General features: G+C 49.7%; 4 protein-coding genes across 4 annotated transcripts; 3 read left to right on the forward strand and 1 right to left on the reverse strand.

Annotated features, from left to right (window-relative positions):
• Window positions 1-589: 589 nt before the first annotated feature.
• On the reverse strand, window positions 590-1,600 carry EPUS_02960 (uncharacterized protein; the record flags this gene model as incomplete). Its single annotated transcript, XM_007804047.1, has 1 exon — window positions 590-1,600. The coding sequence occupies one exon, from the start codon at window positions 1,598-1,600 to the stop codon at window positions 590-592; it is 1,011 nt and encodes a 336-aa protein (XP_007802238.1).
• Window positions 1,601-7,242: 5,642 nt separating this feature from the next.
• On the forward strand, window positions 7,243-8,351 carry EPUS_02961 (uncharacterized protein; the record flags this gene model as incomplete). Its single annotated transcript, XM_007804048.1, has 3 exons — window positions 7,243-7,603; window positions 7,689-7,709; window positions 7,846-8,351. 3 exons carry the CDS (start codon window positions 7,243-7,245, stop codon window positions 8,349-8,351), a joined length of 888 nt encoding a protein of 295 aa, XP_007802239.1.
• Window positions 8,352-10,672: 2,321 nt separating this feature from the next.
• On the forward strand, window positions 10,673-13,672 carry EPUS_02962 (glucan 1,3-beta-glucosidase A; the record flags this gene model as incomplete). The annotated part of the gene is made up of 6 exons (XM_007804049.1): window positions 10,673-10,758; window positions 10,806-11,200; window positions 11,251-12,016; window positions 13,149-13,281; window positions 13,341-13,430; window positions 13,484-13,672. The coding sequence occupies 6 exons, from the start codon at window positions 10,673-10,675 to the stop codon at window positions 13,670-13,672; spliced, it is 1,659 nt and encodes a 552-aa protein (XP_007802240.1).
• A 1,263-nt stretch (window positions 13,673-14,935) lies between these two features.
• Window positions 14,936-18,643, forward strand: EPUS_02963 (uncharacterized protein; the record flags this gene model as incomplete). The annotated part of the gene is made up of 1 exon (XM_007804050.1): window positions 14,936-18,643. The coding sequence occupies one exon, from the start codon at window positions 14,936-14,938 to the stop codon at window positions 18,641-18,643; it is 3,708 nt and encodes a 1,235-aa protein (XP_007802241.1).
• Between the last annotated feature and the right edge of the window lie 230 nt (window positions 18,644-18,873).

Below are 18,873 nucleotides of genomic sequence, written 5' to 3' on the forward strand. Positions count from 1 at the left end.
AGTGCTCTATGTAAGGTGTGGAATTTTAGCTTCAAGGACCTCATATAAAAGTAGTAACAGGAAGATTCTATATGCGTTGACTTAGTGATGGTAAAGGCCGCTCGGCCCCGTTATAGGCATGGAGACACTTGCATCAACCTTACATTTCAAAAAATTGATACTTGTGCCACCTTATCACTCATTAAGTGGTAGCGCTGAGGGGTTCCTCATGCTCTCATACAAATCCGGGGAGCTCCATATCGCTTTCGACGGACAAGGATACAGCGGTACGGTTGAGCAGATGTGTTGCAAAATTGCTCAAAAGAGAAGTGCCTGATGGCATAGACGTAAATTAAAAGATCCATTGAATATGGTTGTGAGTAATCTATATAAGCCAGGGTCTGCGCCATCTTCTTCCAGACCATGAAAGTCCAATTTGGGCTTGGGTATCGGGCCGTCTCATGCAAATTTCTGCCCGAGCTGTTTGGGCAAACCGAACCAAAAAAAATACATGTATACGAAGTGAAGCATTCTGTGCCACTGGCACAAAAGAGGCAAAATGAAAAAGCGCCAAGATGATCCTTATCCACCCAATATGTATCAATTCCAGTCATTTTCTCAACCTCTCATCAGATCCTCGTCGGCGATCAAGTTTGCGGTTGACACTACCGAGTACAACCTTAAGAATGCCGGCACCGGTAAGTATCTGTCCGTCGTCCCCTGTCCATGGAACTGTGTCAACAATGTCTCGTATGTCGTGTGTAGTCGACAGAGCGTCGTCCAGGTCCTGTAGATCTTCGGCTGCATCTGGTTCTCTTCCGACCTGAAAGAATTGGATGCCAATCTGCCATGGCTCTGCCCCCCATGCGTCAAGCTTTCTCGCTGCCTGAACAATGACAGATTCAACATCGTCACTGGCAACACCGTCTGTGATGACAATGATGTTTAGTGGCTTCACGGTGACTTCTTGGCCCTGGGCTTGGCGTTCAATCATATCCTCGACTTGCGCAAGGTATGGCTTGAGAATGTGTTGTAGACGTGTGCCGGTGGGGGTGCCACCAAGGGGTCGAACGGAGTTGAAGATGCTTTCAACACCAACGGTTGCGGAAATGTTTCTATATGCGCCAGTGGAATCCCGTCGATTGCGATGATTCAGAAAGTAGATGTCAATTCCGTCGGAGTCATGATCTGTACAGATAGGAGTGATTGCAGTCAGGGCAGCGGCGGTTTCACGCCAACTTCTGCCTGCCATGCTACCGCTGTCATCGATGAGGAATACGGTGTCGAATTGCTCGAGAAAGGAGTACGGAGAATCCTCATTTGACAGAATGGGAGCAGTTTTCACTGCGGAATTGGTGGGTGGTGAGTATGCTGGTGGTGCTGCCTCGTCGAGATTTTTTGGTCGTCTGGTAGGCGTTGTCACGGGAAACGGGTTTGTTGTCTTGCTGTTTGCTGCGACCGGCGTTGCTGGGGATATCCTGGAGGAGAGGGATCGTGACGATGATAATGATGACTTAGGCTCTTTCTTCGAGGTGAATCGCTTGAGTCTGAGAGGCATGCTGCTGAGTTTGGAGGATGTGCTCTGCGAGCAGAAGGTGGTAGCAGGCGAAAGGGTGGTCATTGTGTCAGATGTTTGTAGCAAACGTGGCAAGAGCGCCTTAGCTTATTTGTGGAGTTGTATAAGAATGCTACGTGATGTCTGTGAACCGTGGTATGCTACTTCTTCTTCTCCACCGAGCAAACTGATTTACTTTATATACACACTTACACATGGCATGCCTTTTGAAAGTGCCTCGATTCAGCCTGGAAGTATCCTCATCTGTCACAAGGATTGAGAGCATATAGATGGCACAGTCTCAAGGCATAATCCATATCTGGCAGCTGTTTGGCATGAGTTAGAGTACGATCAAGGGATCTAACGCTGTTATAGCGGCTGAAAGGTTTGAAAAGAAAGTTGCATTGCCAGTGGGTTGTAGGCGGTGTGCCAATGCTAGCAGGGATGAGCAGAGCCACAATCCGAAACCACTTCAGATCAGCTGAGCCTCTGGAGTCTAGGCGGTAAGTTAGCACAGCCGCAGAGTTGCTGCCTTATTCCCTATTGGGCTTAGACCATCTCCACAGCCTCGTTCGCTTTCTTTCTTTCTTTCTTTCTTTCTTTGAACAGTACTTGGTTGGAATCAGCGTCTATGCCTGGATCCGTTTCGATAGTCGCCCCTCAACTGACACCTTATCACGTCGCTGTTTTGCGACAACGGTGGTTTTGTGTACCTGAGTGTTGCTACTCTCGCCTGAGCTTGTCATGTTCATGAGGTGATTCTACAGAAGGTGGCGGAGTGGCCAACTACCCACCGTTCCACTAATTAGAGCATCTGCTTCCTATCTGTGTGATCATCCTGGGCAGTATCTCAGATTCTGCAACGGTGGAGTAAGCCTACTGATACGTGATACATAGTGAAAAAGAGCAGGACATAAGGAGCTTGCGGCGATGCAGAGAACTACGGTGACTAATGGATACATTCGATGCTCTCCCCCACGCCGTACAAGCATGTCGCAATGCTGTTTTCGACGATGCCCATGAAGAGGCTCTACTGGCCATGCCTTGCTAGCTGAATCTTGACCTCCTCTTGATGGAAAAGAAAAAAAGTTGTTACTGGCAATACTGCAGAGCCATACATGTGCGAGCTCATTGACGACGACGACGACGTTAGGTCAGAGACAATATTCCATGTGCCTTGTCATGGAATCGGGCTATCAGATTTATCTTAATCAAGGCATTGCAAAGAGACGGAATGGGCAAATTCATGGACAACCTCCGCTGTCAACACATCGTAGTTGTTAGCGGCACATCGGGGCCGGCCCTCAGAACCGCACCAACACCGCTGTACACCCCTTCGATACTCCGAAAGTCAAAGGTGTGGCAGCGGACGTGCGCGACGAACCAGCATTGATCAGAGCCCTGCGGTCCCTAGCGTCAATCGACCACATTCTCTTCTCCACCGTTGACAAGATCATTCGCGGCATGCTGGAAGAACTGAACCACAACAACGCAAAACATCTCTTTGGCGTGAAATTCTGGGGCGCCGTTGTCATGTGAAAGGGTATGGTTGGCCTCCGCAAACAAACCCAGCTAAGTGGAGTCGCGCTGCTAAAATACGACATCATCCGCCCGGAGGCTCACTAGCCCTTACATCCTGCGTAGCAGCCATAAGCCCGGAAAGGGAGCACCAGGAGGCAGAGCGCTCAACGGCGCCATTTTGTCTCTCACTAAAGGCGTGGCCAGTGACCTAGCAGAGAAGAGGATCCCACTAATATGGTAGCTTCGGGTCTGGTGCAGAAGTAAACGCGAGAAGAGCTGGGAAGAAGTGGTAGAAGTCTCTTAGTGGGCTTCGTAGCCAAACCGGAGGAGATTGCCGAGGCGTATTTATGTACTATTTGCGCGGGTTATGCTACGGGTCGCTGATTGAGATTAGTGATTGGGATGTTTGGTCGAATGGTAACCCCCTGCCAACGTAATGTAGATGGCGAGCATACTCTACTAGTACGTACGTACGTACGTAGTATATTGTGATACATAGGAGCCAAGAAAGCTAAATTTTACTTTATACGTCCTAGGAGCCATTATGCCTCGAGTGTTACTTTCACAACCCGGCAGATGTGTGCACACAGTGGATCAAATACGAAGATTGGTAATTAGTTGCATTTTCCCGAACTTGTCTCGTGATGGCAAGAGAAGACTCTGAGGAGCACCAGATCCAACAGCCGCGCCACCAGTGCAGCAGTGCTTCCCAACCTCGAAGCTAAAGATTCACATCTTTCCCTCCATTCAATCCTTCGAAAGCCAATACAACTCATCATGCTTCTTCCCACAACCCAGCCCCCTCCTTCCGATGCCCCGAAATGTCCGTAGTAGCCTTCACCCCGTCCGTAGTAGCCTCCCGACAACACGTCAGATACCTATTTCCGACCAAAAACCTCTGCAACTCGCTCTCATCCAGCTCTGCCACCAGATTCGTATTCACAGGGATCAACTTATCCTTCTCATACCAATGCCTCACATATCGAGCCTTCCACTCCCCACTCTCCATTATTTGGAACAAGGAACAGAACCGACGGTATTTGCTTCGCAGTTCTTTGCGTCAGCGGTCTTAAGCAAGAAACGCTGCGAGATGGTGGCTTTCATCTTGGAGACTGCGCGGGTGGCTTCGGAATTGATGTCGGTGGTTGAGCCAAGGATGCGGTGCACGATGAATGCGCCCTTGTCCATGCCAGTCTTGGACATCTCGATAAACTCAGTATGGTGAGTGAGGCAGGTGCAGGTGGTGTAGATGTAGGCGTTTGGGTGGCAGATGGAGAGCAGGTTCTTCCATTCTCATGTATCGCTGAGAGGGACGTTGATGAGTGACAGACATATTTTAGCTCGTGAGCGTTTACCGATAGCAGGGCCAGCCTTCAGCTAGCTCTCGCAGCTGGTACCGTTGTAAAGCGAGGTCTTCGGGGCCGTTGTTGCGGATGGCTTTTGGTGGCCATCGTCCTGCTGGTACACTTTGAAGATCTGGTATTTTTGTGGCTTCCGTTGGGTAAAGATGACTTGGACCCTTTCGTTGATAGTATCCAGGAAAGCGATGTCCGCTGTGATATTAATGGCAGGGAGGAGGGTTGCACCCTCTTTTGTATGATTTCACCACATGAAACCAATTAGTAATAATACTTGAAGGCCTTCATGCATATAAACAGTCAGCATACAGGAGAAGTAGATCGTTAAAAGATGAAGCGACGTCCCCGAGTAGATAGCCAGGAATCTGCTCACGGCAATAGAGAATTGCCAACCGTTCTCCCTGAAGAGCAACTGGCGTAATGGTCTCAATAATATGGTCAAATCCATTCTTCCTACCTTCTTGCCTCAAAGGTTCCTTTGATAATCACCCATGACCTGTATTTTCATATTAGGTATATATCAGGGCGAATATAGCTATGATAGCCTTTGTCAGAAAGGCTCTGAGCCAGTTTGGGGCCCCTGCTGCTCCGAGGCCTGCATGTAGATGGTAGTTTAGTAGATATGCGATCTAGAAATGCTGTCGCGATATCAGGGGATGAACCAGAAGAATGATTTCGCAAATGCACTGTCCGCTGCATGTTGATGACGATGGTATTGCGTCAAGTTATGCCAAGTTGGCTGTCAAGGACAATAATTTCATGGCGACAGCACTCAATTACGTGATAGATGTGAAATTGGACACGACTGATCTGCCTCATTGTGGTCGAAGACGATTTGATAAGCCTTAGAACTTACACAGGCCAAGGGGGTCTGGCTCGGCTGATCTTCGGCATATAGTAATTCTCGATGGTGGCCAAGTCTCCAGCACAGCCCTGGTAATCAAGCTTTAGATGATAGAACCCGTTGGCTCTATTTCTAGTTGCCGTATTGAGCAAGAGCCTGCATGTGCCCCCCTTGCCACTTTCATGATCTGTTTTGAACGTCAAGTTGCTACATCCGTCCACTTAAGGTCTCACCAGCGGACAAAGAAAGTAGACTCCATGTTCGAAAGAAGATCATTGGAAAAAAGCGTAAGCTATATATATTTCGTATAGGGTAGATCTATACTACATACTCCTGCCCTCGGGCCTTCACTTCCCACCCCTCAAGATCGGTCGAGGCAGACGTTTCCGAGAAGCAGTCGAGTGCTAAAGAGCGTTCCAAAGTCCAGCTTCACGAGGGTAGAGTAACTGCACTGCTTCGTGCAAGTACAAGCGTCCCACGGCAGGGGTTACGCAGTCGTCTTCCTTGACCGTGGATGGCAGACTTTGAATTCTCCCGTCTCTGACTCGCTCCCATTTAAACTCCTCGCGGCCGTGCGCCATGGCGGAGCGGAGCGTCTTGAAAGGCGCTTGTGCGTGTCCCGTCGTATTCGCGTTTAGCTGTTCGTTTCCCTGCCCTTCTGTTGCAAGCATAGAACGTAAAGTTACTCACTGATGTTGTTCGGGACCCGACTGAGCCTGGGCCTTGGAGTAACCGTCGTGGAAAGACTTCACGTACGTATTCCTGCTCTGGCGATCATGCTCGGTCATGGCATCACAGAGGCCGTTGACCTAACTGCGAGAGGATCATAAGGTGAAGTTCGATTTGCTGGAGCTGCAGAGGCATGATTAGCTTGAGTTGTACTTGAGTAATCTGATGGTAGTGTGAGACACTTACCGCTTAGAGATAGAAAAAGTATTCAGTGATTAAGACGGTGTTTTGCAGGTCTAGCCTGAATACAGATTTTGAAGCAGATGTGTAAAGGGCAAATGAAATGAGGATGTTGCTGCACTTTTCCTTTTCAGACGAGATCTGCTGGCCTTTCTATCTCCCAAGATTTCACGCGAGTAGCTGCCCATCATGGGCGAGTACAAAAGCCCTTGCTTCTTGCGTCTGAACACCCTTCTTTGCAGGGTCTCATTACGACGTCGCGGTACTCAGACGTTGTACTTGGTGGCTTAATCGCTGGCTTAATCGCTGGCTTGCCACCCACCTGGTCAGGGTGATTAACATGGTAATGATGCTGGAACAGCACTATACATGCCAAATCGTCTTAGTACGAATATCAACATGTTAGAGTGCTTGACTCAGTGCAAGAGGATGCAACCCTGCACATGTTTGAGCCATGTATGTTACCCCCTGAAGGATTTTTTCTGTGCACTTCATTATTATTTAGTGACTCCGTACCTGATGAAATAAATCAAATTTGTGGCGTATGAATAGACTAACACACGAAAGAATGTCTCGCAACATCTGAGACCTCATATTTCTGGGATTGCTGTAGATATGAGATTGCTTACATGTTAGAATTGCTTGGTTAGTGCGCCTGGCACAAGTACGAACTCATTAGCATGAGGGCTGATCTAGGGGAAATCTGCTCCGCAACAAAGATGAATATAGAGAGCCAGTTGTTACTTCAGATAGACAATGTTATTTCATACATACGAGAAGGTGAAGCAACAACGCACTTAGTAATTAATTCAATGCTAACTAGTAACAGTTAGACTCAAATCTGCCAAGGTCACTGCCTAAGTCCGCTTCGATGCGTTTCTTCTTCGATGAGCTCGTAAGATGAAATGGATTACATCCAACGATGGAGTGACTGATGACACACTGACACAGCCGAGTCGAGATTCTTACATCCATTTCATGACGCTCCGATCTACCGCAGTCAGATGAACCAGGCATCAATCAAGACTTAAAAAGGATTAGACCGATCTTCATCTCGCTTTCTGAACATCGATACTATGCCCTATACCCACGTCGGCGCCGTGACAGGCGCTAACAAAGGCATTGGACTCGCAGTCGTCCGTCAACTCGCGCTTCAATACCCTAAAAGCGCGCTCCACAAGAGCGACCCTGAGAGTCAGGGCTTGCTCATCTACCTAACAGCACGGGACAAAAGTCGAGGGGAAGCAGCTGTCAGATCCCTGTACGAGGAGGATGCTCAGCTCAAGAAAGCCAAGGCTTTGAAGAAGGATGGAGGGTGGGCAGATATTAAGTTTCACCAGTTGGATATCAGGGATACAATGAGTATTAGGGGGCTTGCAGAGTATTTGAGGGGTGAGCATGGAGAGGGGGCGGTAGATTTCGTGGTGAATAATGCTGGTATGTGAATTGATTAGTGAATCTTGGTCCTGGTAATGAACTGGAAAGTATTGGTTGGCTGAGCTGACGTCCGTCATGAAAATAGGTATTGCTATGGACGGCTTCGGTAAGTCGTTCTCTTCGTCCACTCGCACCCGGTGCTGGAAGAGTGGTGTTGCGCGTGAAAAATGCCCCAAGCTCGTAATAGCTCGATTTGAGGAAAGGCCAAGCAGGCACTAACTCAGCCTTGTACACTGCTGCAGACAACAACGTTGTCAAGACTACTCTTGAATGCAACTATTACGGCTCTTTGGAAGCGACGCAGGACTTCCTTCCACTACTCAAACCCAACGGCCGCCTCATCAACGTTTCGTCCATCGTAGGAAAGCTGAATAAGTATTCTGAATCCATCCGCTCTAGATTTCTCAATGCCAGGTCTGTTGAAGAGGTTACCGCTCTGATGGAAGAATTCAAAGCCGCGGTCGAGGCTGGCAAGGAGAAGGAACAGGGATGGCCATCTGCTGCTTACGCTGTCAGCAAGGCGGGAATGACCGCAATGACAAAGGTAATCGCCAGGGAGGAGCAAGACCGGGGTGGGAAGAGGCTAATCAATGCTTGTTGTCCTGGTTATGTCAACACGGACATGTCGAAACACCGTGGGTCGAAAACGCCAGACCAGGGCGCACAGACGCCTGTGATGTTGGCAATTGAGGAAATCGGTGGTGCATCGGGGGAGTTTTGGCAGAATGAGAGAGTCATCGAGTGGTAGATGACCTTGGACTAGATTTACAGGACTTCTTCTTGTGGGAGGACTAGCCTACTGCTTGCGATTTAATTTTGTTTATTATATTTTATATTTTTTTAAATTGGGGACATGCACCTGCTAATCCAGGAGGGACCCGAACCCCAACCCCCCAGTTTGCTGGTTGGTTTAGGTCGTAGCTGCCTTTCCCGTCGACAATACTGGATTTGGAGGACTAGCCTACTCTCGTGGTTGACTTTGCCTCCAGCCTTATCAAAAGAGGCGCTTAACCCGGAGTCGATATCGCTATGGTGCATAGGCAGGTCTGGCAGGAAGGCTCTGTAAGCAAGATTTGGTAGCATCAAATTACGGATCATTTTCTCTCACTTCGTCTTTTCTCCATTGTACTGTGATGTTTCATTTGTCATTCTCGTTCTTGAGCTTGTCTGCTGCTCGGCAGAAGATGCCTCGCCTTCTCGCTGGCTTTATGACGGCAACACGGCTTCCTCGGATGTAACTGCACTATTATAGAATCTTCCTACAACATAGCAAATGCTTGGTAGATAACCTTATCGTCATAGGACGTGTTGGTGGTGTCAAGTCAAACATGTCAGAGAGAGCACATTTCCTTTGCCTTGAGGTGCACCTAGGGCTTTCGGAGTGCAGGCCAGATTGTCCAGTCACACATGCGATCCTTTTGCGAGTTCGCCCTTTGTACCCCACTGAACAGTTGAAATGATGGACGTACCTTTTATTACCTTGCTTCGTTTTGATCATGAACAAAAATGGACCATTCTGAGTAGAGAAATTCAGCCTACACCGAATCGCATGAATGTTAACATGCTCACAGGGTGGGGGCAGGGTGGGCACCCTGCCTCATGATCTCAATAGTAAGGTTACCCACTCATGACAATGACCGAGGCAAAAGATCAACTTGAGACTTACCCAAAGCAAACTTTTCATCAAGGTCTCCAATTAACTTGGGACCCGAATTGTGGGGATGCCCTGCCGAAAGGAAACATTGGCGAACCACGAATCGTCATTCAGCATTCAGTAGTTGCTACACCAGGTCATGCTCGACGCTGGATTTTACATAAGACTTATTTGGGTCAGGCCTTGTGATGTTGCACAACCTATGATAATGTCGATACTACGTAGTAGAAATTGACAAGTGGCAGCGGTTGCTTTTGATACGGTGCGCATTGATCAGCAGCTTCATCGGTTAGGCAAGGCCAAATGAATCAATCACTCCACTCCATCTTTGATGATGAGCGCCGCAGTGTAGCTCGTTTTTGCATGACCGTGTGATTCTCACCCTCTTGCCACTCAGTGTTACACAGGATGAAGCTGATGGATCTGCAAGACTAGTCTCATTTCCAAAGCAGCAAGTGAAAGGGGCTTCGCTACATCCTTTGCTACCCGCAGCTCAAGTGCCTTGTTTGGCCAACGCAGCTCAAATAGTAAGGCAGCTGGCAGTAAGATTCGCCCGGTTTGTACTGTCATTTTCTTCTACTCGAAGTAGGGGATCATGATAGAGTTTAAAAGCCAAGTTGTAGATCAATTTCAATCCCGGTGTGGGGCCTCTTTCCGGATTCGGAACTCTTCCCCATCACTCACTCAGCTATGAAGGGTATCAACCATAATCATGTGAATTTCTTGTTTGATCTTTGCCTTGGGACCAGATGAAACACGCACGGCCAGTTATTGGCTCTAATAGTTCGGCTCTAACAATGAACAAGCCTTGGGAAAGTTCGGGAGGCTGATACCTTGCCTGCAGCAGTCCAAACCTGTTTGTGCTGTTGATCTCCATTTGGGCCGCGAATAAGAACTGTGGGGCGCGAGCCTTAGCCCGACAGGGATGAGGCTCTAAAGTTAATATTACGTATATTGGCAAAAGAGCAAAGCGCCTCCGCAAAGTCGACTTCCCGAACGCCACAAGCGGAAGCATAGGGTCCACATCCAATGCATCCTACATCATCAGACATCCTGGTCAGCCTCTTGTTTATATATGTGGAAAGGGGCAATGATCAACAATGTCACAAGCTCATACAGAACAAGGGGTGGGGTACATGGTACACCTGCCGACGTGGACGCCGCTGCGAAGTGGTTGGAGCCCGAACTTGTATATCATGGACATGTCCCAGCTTCCACGTAGATCAGGGATGTTCAGAGACGCGTTGTACACCTTTACGCTATCTAGGGACAAAGTCCACCCAGGTTGAGGACAGTTCTCGCCTTACTCCTAAGCACTCCTCCAAGAACCTCATACTCATTGCATGGAAGCGAGAGTGATAGCAGAGCATACACGGATTACCGAGCCCGTTCCGTCGTGTCTACATTCATAAGACATGTCTCCATATTCCCTTCTTCAGAAAGCCGCCCTCGGGCTGTCAATGCTCAGTGCGCTGAGCAACGCTGCACCAACACAGGGCTTGTAAGTTTCTCCCTACGCTTGAAGGGAACCAGGACTGAGCCTTATAGCCGGCTGGAAGCTCGTGATCTCTCCTTTGACTACAATAGTCAAAAGGTTAGAGGTGTGAATCTTGGTGGCTGGCTTGTAAGCGAACCTTGGATCACGCCTTCACTGTACGAACGAGCCGGAGGTGGTGCTGTTGATGAGTACACACTCTGTCAGACACTCGGAAAAGATGCTGCTTTATCCTTGTTGTCGGCGCATTGGGCTTCGTGGATCACCGCTGGCGACTTGAGCAGCATTGCAGCTGCCGGCCTGAATCACGTCCGAATCCCAATTGGATACTGGTCGGTCGCGCCGCTTGAGGGTGACCCGTACGTGCAGGGCGCGCTAGAGTATCTCGACCAGGCCATTGGCTGGGCGGGAGGTGCAGGTCTCAAAGTTATTATTGACTTACATGGAGGTATGTACAATTCGCGCAACTGCCATGATTCTTGTCCTCATGCATGAAAGGTCCGGGTTCCCAAAACGGGTTCGACAACTCTGGCCGTAGAGGAGCAGTGGGCTGGGGAGGGGGTGATACCGTTGCCCAGACACTGAATGCCGTACGAACCTTGGCAGAAAGATACGCCAGCAACACCGGAGTTGTCACATCGATTGAACTTCTCAATGAGCCTCTCCCTCCAGGTGTAAATATTGACACCCTGCGTCAGTTTTACAACGACGGGTTTGGTACTATTCGGGCTGTCAATGGTGATACTGCGGTTACCCTGTCCGATGCCTTCCAAGGACCTTCTGCTTGGAATGGTTTTACACCCGGCAACAACATTATTATCGACACTCACATCTATCAGGTCTTCGACATCGGATCACTCCAACAAACCCCAGATGGCTTCTTTGGCACCGCTTGCAGCAAAGCTGGTCAGCTCCTCCAGGCTGACAAATGGACCATTGTAGGCGAATGGTCCGGTGCCCTGACCGATTGCGCCAAATGGTTAAACGGAAAGGACAGGGGCGCTCGTTACGACGGAACATTCGGTGGTTCACCAACCATTGGTAGCTGTGCAGGAAAGTACAGCGGGAGTGTTGCTGCTCTTTCTAATGACGACAAGTACAACATTCGTCGATACATCGAGGCTCAGCTTGACGCATACGAGGCCAGAACCGGATGGGTCTACTGGACTTGGAAGACTGAAGGTGCGCCAGAATGGGACATGCAGCAGCAGCTGGCAGGTGGTCTCTTCCCTCAACCATTGACCGATCGTCAATATCCAAACCAGTGTGCGAATTCGATGGGTTGAGCCTTTTGAACGGGAACAGAAGGAGTCTGTCATCTTTTCCCACTCACCTACCACGACATCGCTGTACAACATACCCCATCACTATCGCCATAAATACCCTTCACGCGTCAGCACACCTCTGATGTGCTCGTATCTAGTCACGAGTTATGACCACCTTCGCTATTTGAGGTTTTTTTTTTTTGGCTACATTCGACAGCCATACTTCCCTTCGCTCACAATGATACCCCCACAAAGAAAGAGCAGCGCAGCTCCAGAAAGAAGCATGCCAAGATAGCATTGGGTTTGCATTGGAATAGCAGCGATGTTAAATTAGGGACATTGTTCATGTATATTGCACATATCATAGCATGTCGTTGTCTACTATTGTGTCTTGTTCGTTGGATGATCATGTTGCGTTGAGAGCAGCTATAGCAGCAGTGCCAGCTCAAGGACAGCAGCAAGATCGTCAGCTTCGATCTACAGTTATTGATTAATCATTTCTGGAGATCCCTTCTTACCGAGCCGGATCCCCGCACTTTGTTTCCTCCTCCAATCTCATCCTGCGAATCATGAAGCTGTGTGGTGTGATACCCGTGGGGCCAGCGGTCCGGTTGCCTGAACTTAGATTGCGATCCACTCTTCCCCCTCATCCATGACTCCTCTTCGGTCCATATTATCGGCTCCGCACATTTGTCAGATCTCGTCTTACACATGGATGAGCTTGAATTGCACTGCTCGGATCATGATCAAATCTATCAACACGCTGGCTAGAAATGACAGCTGTGGTACAGCTTCTGACCCATTGCCGCCACTTTGGCTATCATCCGCTGCACAATCCACCTGACGATTCTTCAAATCTGGGATCCATCAACGTGCATCCATGCAGGTGCCATCGAAAGCATCAAGCCATATGAGATACCGACCAGGAATTGACTGAGGGCCAGCCGGCCGTCCTCCATCAATGGAGCGGCAACAGGGCAACGCTTCAACGATTAAATACATGGGGTCAGGTCTAGGTCATCTCCATTTCAAACTACGTTAGACTTCATTCTTTTTCATTCACACGTTTCAAAAATAAGTCCTAGCCTCAATTATATTACGTTACTACTCTTACCCACTCCCCTCGTAAAGCATGGCTCCAGAGGTACTCAAGAAACAGTGGGCACAGGTCATCGAGAAGGTCGGCGGACCGGTTGACTACAAGGAAATCGATGTTGCGCAACCTGCTCCGGACGAGGTTCTGGTGGACATCAAGTACTCTGGTGTTTGTCATACAGCGTCTACCTTCACGCAGTCAACGGTGGTTGGCCAATACCGACCAAGTTGCCCTTGGTGGGCGGACATGAAGGTGCTGGCATTGTCGTTGCAAGAGGCGAGCTCGTCGATGATGACGTTTGCCAAATCAGCGAGGCTGTGGGAGTGAAATGGTTGAATGGTCCTGTCTATCTTGTGACTTCCGCCAACAGGCTGACGAACCCTTATGCCTGAAGCCCGCCCTGTCTGGCTACACCGTCGATGGCACATTCCAGCAATACTGTATTGGACAGATCAAGGCGCCTCTCAAGACTGTTGATCTCAAGGAACTATCAAAGATTTATGATTTGATGAAAGAGGGCAAGATTACGGGACGATATGTTGTCAAGATGCCAGAATAATCGGGGGGAGCATATGTTGGTGGATCACAGGTGAAGAGGAAACTAGTTAGGGCTGCAGCGTCTCGTGAACCCGTAAAAGTGCTTGATAGAGTTGGTTTAATCTATATGGCTGCTTGTTAGAAAAGTTGGTGCCGCCATGCGTCAAATGAGATCGATTCCTCCCTCCAATCGAAAGCCTTCATTCCTTTGTTATCGAGATGACGTAAACGTTATGCTCCCTTGCTCAACTCTTTTTCCACTTCCACGAGTATACTTTCTCGTTCTCGTTCCTCCCACGAACACGAGAGAATAGCGGACCTGGCGGTCTCTGTTAGTTTGCTCTACATTATTCGACCGAGTGCATGACGCCATCATTGCTCATTGTGCTTGTTGTTCTGGTCGCAGAGTGCAGTGCATGGTCAGACATTCGCCATCGTCAAATGATATCCCCTTAATATGACCAAGGAAGTGAAGTGATGCTACGAGATCATAACGACCGAGCGGCACTGGGGTTAGCTCCTCAGGTCCTGCCCTTGAATGGATCAGGTGGTGAGATGGATATCGCACATGAATTCTTCGCTCCACTGACAACGGCTGACCTGCACTTTACATGTTGCATGCTTCGAAGATCGCGGCTTCAGCAGCTGGGCTGTCAAAGCTGGCTCATGGACTCGGTGTGCTCGTTGGTGGACGAAGCTGCTGTCCCAGATTGGAAAAGAAAGGCGTTCATCTCTAGGGATATCTTTAGTCCTTGATCAGAGCGCGAAGAAGAGCAGTAACATCAATTCATGGTGCACGCAGGTGAGATTGATGATGATTTCCAGAGTGTCCAGAGTGTCCGGAGTATTGAGTATTGTTGGCTTCGGTGGGTGAGCCGAGGTGGAGATGGAGGTGTTCCTCGTTCCGGCTCCGGTTCCGCGTTCAACCCCCCCACGATCGCCGGTTGTGAATCCCAAACAGAACAAACGTAAACAATCGCGGAAAGTACGTACTTCCCTTCCTGCAGCAGACTCTTCCTCGGGTTTGGGGGATGGACAGGACAGTTCATCTCTGGTAGCCTTTCACTTCCCTTACAGCTTTCAGTCTTACAGTTCTTTGGGTGCTGGTGTCATCCTACTGCACAATTACTCCGTACATCCCTCCGCCAATCTGAGGAATGAAACCAATCTAACCGCCCATTCACAATACCCTTTTGGGAAACCCAAGTCCACCAATGATATTCACAACTGCGCTTAACCATTCTGCCGGCCCAGGATTGGTGGTGACAACAGCATTCCTGGTATCATGGAACATGGTCACGCTCATCCTTCCCATCTCCCATCTCCTGCGACCGTCGCGGGCCATGACTCCAACCGTCAACAAACACCTAACCGCCCGCTATCCTTCCTTGGTGTGACCAATACATCCTCGCCATTACGAAGATCACCACAGACCCCCTTCGAGACGCCCTTGAGCTTACCGCAGAGACGACTACAGTTACGAAATGCTGGTTTCCGAGCACCCCGGTTGCCAAGTCACCGATTGAGCACCAGATTATCGAAATGGTTCTCGGATAAAGACGATCACAAAAGCCGGCGCCAGAAATCACCGGCGCGCAAGCAGGAGAATAGCCCACCTACGGTCAGACGGCGAGCTCCACAAGGTGGCAATACCCCCAGCAGCATTTTACAGGAGATCACAAACTCCACCCGAAGCAGACCTTCAGTGAGGAGCACATTTGGATCAATCTACGAAGACGGTCAAGACGACTCACCCGCCCATTCGTGGTATCACGACGCTCCTAGCACACAACAGTCTCCAATCACACTTAATCCTGTCCATGCTAAGCCGAATGACATGAAGCTCCGCGAGATCAGTGGCAATGCCAGGCGGAGTCCACCGCCGCCGAGTTCACTCTCAGCACGGCAGGTACGAGGTCGCAGCAAGAGGGGTCTCAACTTGCACAAAACAAGTTTCCCGGCATCAGAACACATCGTCTTCCTGGAGACCCAACTGGAGGAGTTTGAAAGATCGCAATACTCGCCAAACACTGGCTTGCCTCTGAAAGACAAAGTCAGTGCGCTGACAGCAGAGAACAATCGGCTTCAGGAAATGCTTGCAGAGCTTGAGCATCAATTCGAGACACGATTGAGGGATTCTGTGGAGCACAAGACTGGTCTAGAAATGAACCTAAGGAGAAAAATCAAGCAATTGGAGGAGGAGATTGACATCAAAGACAGCACGATTCAAGATCTAGAAGATCGAAACAATGCCTCTCAGCGCGATCTGTCTAATGCCAATTCTTGGAAAGCTGCCGTTGAGAGATTGGAATCGGAAAAGAGGGATCTGGAAGAAACCAGTCGGAACCTGGAAAAGAGGAACGACGTCCTTACAGAGCTCTTAGGCCAGTCGCCGACGAGGTCACGTCCCGAATTCGAGTTTCCGTCGCCTGTCAAAGAGCAGCACAGGAGGACACCAAGGCCAAGATCGATGATGCCTCGAATTCCCTCTTCTCCAGCTCGCAGTGAATTGAAGAGACGCCGGTCATTGCATACGTCTCCTTCCCCCTTCCAGCATGATTACTTTAGCCCGCTCTCTGCCCTTATCAGAGAACATGATCATCCATGCCATGACGAGAACGTCGACCCACAAAAGAGCCGTGATGACTTCCAGTCTGTCGACTCTGGCCTAGGCGATTCATGCTCTGTCCGTTCAGGCAATGGAACTATGTCCAAACGATCCTCTATGCATTCATACGCGTCTGCCAGCCCGGCAGCGTGGGGCCTGCCCTTGCCTCCATCTCCAACGGACGACGTTACAGAGAGATCCAGCCGGAGGAGGAAGACTCGACGTTTCGCATCGGGCTCTACTCAGCTCAAGTCTCTTGTTCTGCCAACGTTGAATTCGACCAACAGTTTTCCTCAGTCCGCTCCTCTGGTAGAGTTTAAGTCTAGTCCAGAGCGTCGCGATGTCTCAGAACATTCAATCGACCCCACCATTGCGTTCCTGTCCCAGCATTATGATACTCCAACTCAGCCAATGCGAAGATCTCATGCTTGGGCCGCGGAAGATGCTTTGAATGCTTTAGAAGGCACTGCTGAAGCTCGCTTTGTCAGCCTTGACGAGAAGATAGCTGATCAAAAATCCTTACCTTCGACACATGAGACTGCCCTGACCTTCCAAGATCGGCAAGCATACCCTGACTACAATGCCGACTCCACTCCTTTTGCTCCGAGCTTGATCGATGAAGTGATCATGGAAGAAGGTTCCACAGCATTCTTGAGCAACCAGTTTCAAGATGCTGGAGATCAATCATTCTCCAGCTTGGCAGGAGAGGTATCGATGACCGAATCTGATATCGATGGGGCGCAGGCTGAGGAACAGATCTTGACGACCCGGTTCTTAGAATGGGAGCTACCACATCCGGTCAGCATTCAGCTGCCGAATCTCTCTGAAGCGCCGTATTCTTTGGAGCGCAACACGGACCAGAACAATAGTCTAGAGGATCTTGGTGACTGCAAACCAGTTTCGGAACCAGACTTTAGTGCTGCGGTCAGTGTTGAACAAGAGTTTGCGAACCCTTTGGTATCTCCCTATCCTCCACCGACCACCATCGTGCGGCACACTAAAGCATCCCATTCCGGAGAACGAGGGTTGGATCACCAAGACGAGCAAGAAGACGCACATCCTCAAACCTCTTTAATAGCGTCTTCGTCTGGAAAGTTGGCTGAAATACGGAGGCATAGCACCAGCATTGGCCTCCAATCGACAGAACTGACGATGCCCAATCCCCTCAAAACTGCATCCTCACAACCAATCTGCAAGAGACCCAAACGCCCGAAGAGCCCTCTCGAAGTCTTGCAACGCAAGGGCAGACCCACAATCCCCATGACCTCACTGAACAACCGAACCATATTTGGGACCATATCACGCTATACATCCTACATGCGCGAAATCCGCCGCGATCCAACCGCTCTCGCTCGTCGCGTAATAGCCAATGCTTGGTGCAGTAATTGGAAACGGCTTGGCAAGCTTAGCTGGTGGGTACTGGGATTGTTTCTTGGGCCTGGTTGGAAGCAGAAGATAAAGGAGAAGACGGAAGGTTGGGAGGTGTATGATGGCGAGAACATTGCGGAGGTGGAACATGAGCGTCTGAATGGTCGCGATCTCGATACGCCTCAAAGATCCTGCAGATCATTAGAAACATTAGCACGTCAGTCGACAAGAGCGCAACAGAAGAAAAGGGTGGAGTTTGATGATGGCAGAGGAGTACCACGTCCACCACGACCCGATGCCGAAGATGCCCAGCATCAGAAATGCAAAACTTGTGAGCAAAGAAGCAAGAAAGTATCCTGGGGTAAGTCGCTCTATCTTTGGGGTAAGTTTAGTGTCGCTATCATGCTTGCCGTGGGTGGAGCTGTCATCAAAGGGCCGGAAGAAATGATGAAGGATTGTGATCTGCATGGGGATGCTACAGAGGAGACCCTTCAGGAACATGTCCGAGACGCGCATGATATAACTGAATCAGATCACAACTATTCTCTAGTGCTCCAGAGCGACTATGGCTACCCAGAAGGAGACGACGACGAAGATGATAATGAGACCACCGACTCGAGTTTGCCCCATTCCTCCCAAACCCAGCCATCGAACCAAGCAATCCTCTCGCTCTCCCAGCACCCGCCTTTGCATCTGCGAACCCACCCGAGAGACAACTACTACACCTTCGGCGTCCCCTCCACATCAGAATACGGCCAAATCGACGACAACGGCCAGTGCAGACCTAGCAGGAATCGTGTCTCCCACCATCGTCGCCGACTGCCACCTCGGTTCTTCGATACCAGATCTCACGACGACGATCTAGGAACGCTGCGATGGATGCAGAGTCTGCGTGTGAGGGACTTTCAGAGTTGGGAGCCCATGGATGAGGTCGGCCATACGGATGTGGAGAGCACCATCAGGGTCATGCCGATTCGAGGCCAATTGAGGAAGAGGGTGCGGTCGTTGTCGAGTTGAAAGTGACAATGGAGAAACAAAGGAAGAGGGAGTTGATTACTATCCTTCGCCCTTGATGATTGTATGTATAATATGGTTGTATGAGTATGAACGGTTTATCTGACGGCCTTGGCTCGTCCCGTGGGACCTGCCTCGCTGCTGCTGCTGCTGCTTGCGGGTTGGATAATGAGAGTGAACTTTGACTCCTCCGCCCAAAAAGGCATAGGCGCGGTCGATGTCCAAATTCACCT

This window comes from Endocarpon pusillum (genome assembly GCF_000464535.1).
Source record: "Endocarpon pusillum Z07020 unplaced genomic scaffold scaffold2751, whole genome shotgun sequence".
NCBI classification, from domain to species: domain Eukaryota; kingdom Fungi; phylum Ascomycota; class Eurotiomycetes; order Verrucariales; family Verrucariaceae; genus Endocarpon; species Endocarpon pusillum.